Source organism: Pteropus vampyrus, unplaced genomic scaffold (genome assembly GCF_000151845.1).
Source record: "Pteropus vampyrus isolate Shadow unplaced genomic scaffold, Pvam_2.0 Scaffold341, whole genome shotgun sequence".
Lineage (NCBI taxonomy): Eukaryota > Metazoa > Chordata > Mammalia > Chiroptera > Pteropodidae > Pteropus > Pteropus vampyrus.
In genome coordinates this window covers 663,340-666,443 of record NW_011889122.1, presented here as the reverse complement: position 1 = coordinate 666,443, position 3,104 = coordinate 663,340, and the positions used below count along the sequence as shown (strand labels likewise).

The 3,104-nt window shown below is 54.3% G+C and overlaps 1 protein-coding gene across 7 annotated transcripts in view; it reads left to right on the top strand.

Moving 5' to 3' along the window:
- MARK3 (microtubule affinity regulating kinase 3) overlaps positions 1–3,104 on the top strand; it is a 31,656-nt gene that overhangs the window by 21,074 nt on the left and 7,478 nt on the right. For all 7 annotated transcript variants that reach the window (XM_023522360.1, XM_011378494.2, XM_011378493.2 and 4 more), the window contains exon 10: positions 2,334–2,591. In XM_023522360.1, the coding sequence (XP_023378128.1) occupies positions 2,334–2,591 (258 nt within the window). The remainder of the gene's footprint in view (positions 1–2,333; positions 2,592–3,104) is intronic.

Below are 3,104 nucleotides of genomic sequence, written 5' to 3'. Positions count from 1 at the left end.
AGCTTATTCCAAAGGCCCTCCCACCTCGTGTCAGGGCTGTCACAGTTCCAGTGAGGCACGTTGTGCACTTCCGTCCTCGGTTAGGAGAGCACTGCCTGAGCACCCACGTCACCTGAGCCTTTCTGCTGGTACTGGGGACCCCATGGCACAGGGCTGGCTTCCCAGGCTCAGGCAGGGCAGGGTCACCGCAACACGGCGCTGTGTAACAGGCACAGGCAGCGCGCACACTGAGTCTGCAGGAGCAGGACGGCCCCCAGCGGGGGAGCGCGTCGGGGGAGGCTTCGTACACGGCGTGAGCCGGGTTGAAATTTGATGAAAATAGAATGACGCCAGCTGTCCAGGCACAGAGACGGCTCTTGCGAGGCGACTTTGACCTGATGTGTGACCAGTGGACCACACACCATCAGGAGGGCCATAGAGTTGCGTTCTGGGAGCTAATAGTGGACGGTAAAGCCTGGAGAGATGGCGGGGCCCAGGGGGAGGAGTCGGGTCTTTATCTTGAAGACCCAGTGTGCTTTCGAAAGGTTATGAGTGCCGAGGGGTTGTATTTCAGGAAGCTCACAGCTGTGCGGTGGACAGACTGGGAGGTCTGCGGGCAAGGCCAGGAGGCCAGTGCAGACAGGTGCGGAGGGCCAGGCCTGTGCCAGGATCAAGGCGCCGCACTGAGGCTCTGGGAGGAGACGTGGAGAGGACGGGCTGGCCGAAGCGCTTTAGGAAGGTGGCACGACCAAGATGTCACAGTTGCTCTGGACATGAAACATGAGAGAAAGACCCGATGGTCTCTCAGTTCAGGCTTCGAACAGATTTCTGCAGAAAGCCGCAGAGAGGGTGGAGCCGGAATTCTAAGTCCTGGTTGTCCTTACGGGGAGGGAGGCGTCGCTTTGGTAGGCCGAGGACACGACTGAGCTGGATTCAGGAGTAGAGAGGTGGTTTTGTTCCGGAGCTTCTGCCAGGCAAAGCTGCACACTTGCAGCTACTTTGTCACTCTTTCTCTGCCTAGAAATGGTTCATTTGCTCGTTAGTTTTCCCACCTTGAAAAAAGGGGCTTAGTTGACCCCTTGAGAATTCTGACTGTTTTCTTATAAAGAAGTGAACATCCTTGGAGTAGGAAGATTCTCGGCCCTATTGAATAACATAGGTCACTTTGATAGTAACAGCCAGTCACTGTGCCTAGAATATCACTAGGCCATCTGAAATCGTTGCCACGCTTCGGGAACGGGTCAGGAGCGGTGTGTCCTTGTCATGCCCATTGACTTCACTGCAGTTTGGATGGAGACATGTCTTAGGATAGGCTCTCTTCTGTATATACTCAGAGGACACTGTTCTTCTCACACGAATATTCAAACATGTGAGATGTTTCTTTTTTCTTTAAAGTTAATGAACTTTAAAAAATACTATTTGAAAAAAAGGAGCTACAGGTTAGCAGTTGCTCCAGAGTCGAAGAGGTTTTGTCGTTTGACAGAAACGAGACGCTTTGGGGAGGACGGTCCGCGTGTTAAGCAGCAGGTCGCTCTTTTTGACACTCGTCCACTGTCCTGTTGTTTCTGCCTCTGCCTGACGAGGACGTTCGCTTACGCAGCTAGTCCTGCCTCCATTTGTGCCACACCTCCCAGCCGTCAGCTGAAGCATCCGAAGTCGATGTCCACGTCAGCCTCCGGGCACCCCAGGATGCTGCCGCCTCCCGTAGGCAGTGCAGGAGATAACTCCACGGCTGCTGAGAAAAACGCACGGGCCTGTGAAACTGACATGCGCCCGCCGCTGCTTAACTTCATGCTGTGGATTTCACAGTCCAGGATTTTGTTGCAGTTGTCCAAAAAGCATCCTTCCTGTGTGTGGTTCTAGTGACCCACAGCCTGTCTCGTGGTGTCCTTGTTGTCGTGTGTGTCTTCTCGCCTTTGCATACTACAAAGAGATAAGAGCCCCGCCCCCCCCCCCGGTTGCTTACAGTGTTCCTGCCATCCGTGTGCTTCCGACACGCGCCAGTTGCCTGTTCTTCAGCTTCACTCGCGTGGCCTTTGTTTCGTTTACGTTGGCGGGTTCTCTGCACATAAGCGGTTTGAGAGGGAAGCGAAGGAAAAGCTGAGTCAGCCATTCTTTCTCCTAGAATTTCCCTGCGTTAATCTTGTCCTTGAAAATATGTCTGTACTGTTCCGGCCGATCCCCTTTTCCTCCCAAGTGCTGTGAAACGCCCCTTCGACCTAGATTATGAAAGCGGAATTGCCCCACTGTATGTCAAAGGGATACCATGATTGTAAAGTTCCATGTGCCGCGTTTGCCGCAAAGCCAGGACGTTGTGAGTGAAGACGTAAGAATCTGTGTTTCCGCTCTCGCAGCTCTGTGCCCGACCAGAGAACTCCAGTTGCTTCCACACACAGTATTAGCAGCGCGACCACCCCGGACCGAATCCGCTTCCCAAGGGGCACTGCCAGTCGTAGCACTTTCCACGGCCAGCCCCGGGAGCGGCGGACTGCCACGTACAACGGCCCGCCTGCCTCGCCCAGCCTGTCCCACGAAGCCACGCCGTTGTCGCAGACTCGAAGCCGAGGCTCCACTAATCTTTTCAGCAAATTAACCTCAAAACTCACGAGGAGGTAAGTGCCAGGTGGTGCCGGTTGTTGGGAGCGAGAGGAGATGTCCTCTCTGTGACGCCAGCACCCGGCTGCTCTTTATTTTGTCTTTAGCTCATGTTTTTCTACATCTAACTTTGTACTTTAAAACCTTTAGGAGAGAAACGACAGAGTTCAGAGTCTTCACAACAGCGAAAGTTCTTCAGCACTTGGGAGGTTCTGGTGGTTCTTGAGTTACTGTTCTGTGGATCGCCCATCTGCCGCATAGATGTGTTGCGGTTGAGCAGAACCTGGGTCCGTGGGCGGGGCTGGCGCTCCATAAGCAGACACTGCGGGGACAGCGGACGGGGCGGTCCCTGCGTGCGGAGGAGAGGCACTTTCCCTCTCGCTGCGTTTCACCGCCTGGAGGGACACTAAGCGTCCGGCGGTCTGAGTCTTGGACTCGCTCTCTGTCGGTCCCCGTGAGTTATAGCAAGAAGCAGGTAACTTTCTTGAATGTAGTGTGGCGATAAAAGCCCTGGTGTATTCTCAGAAAGA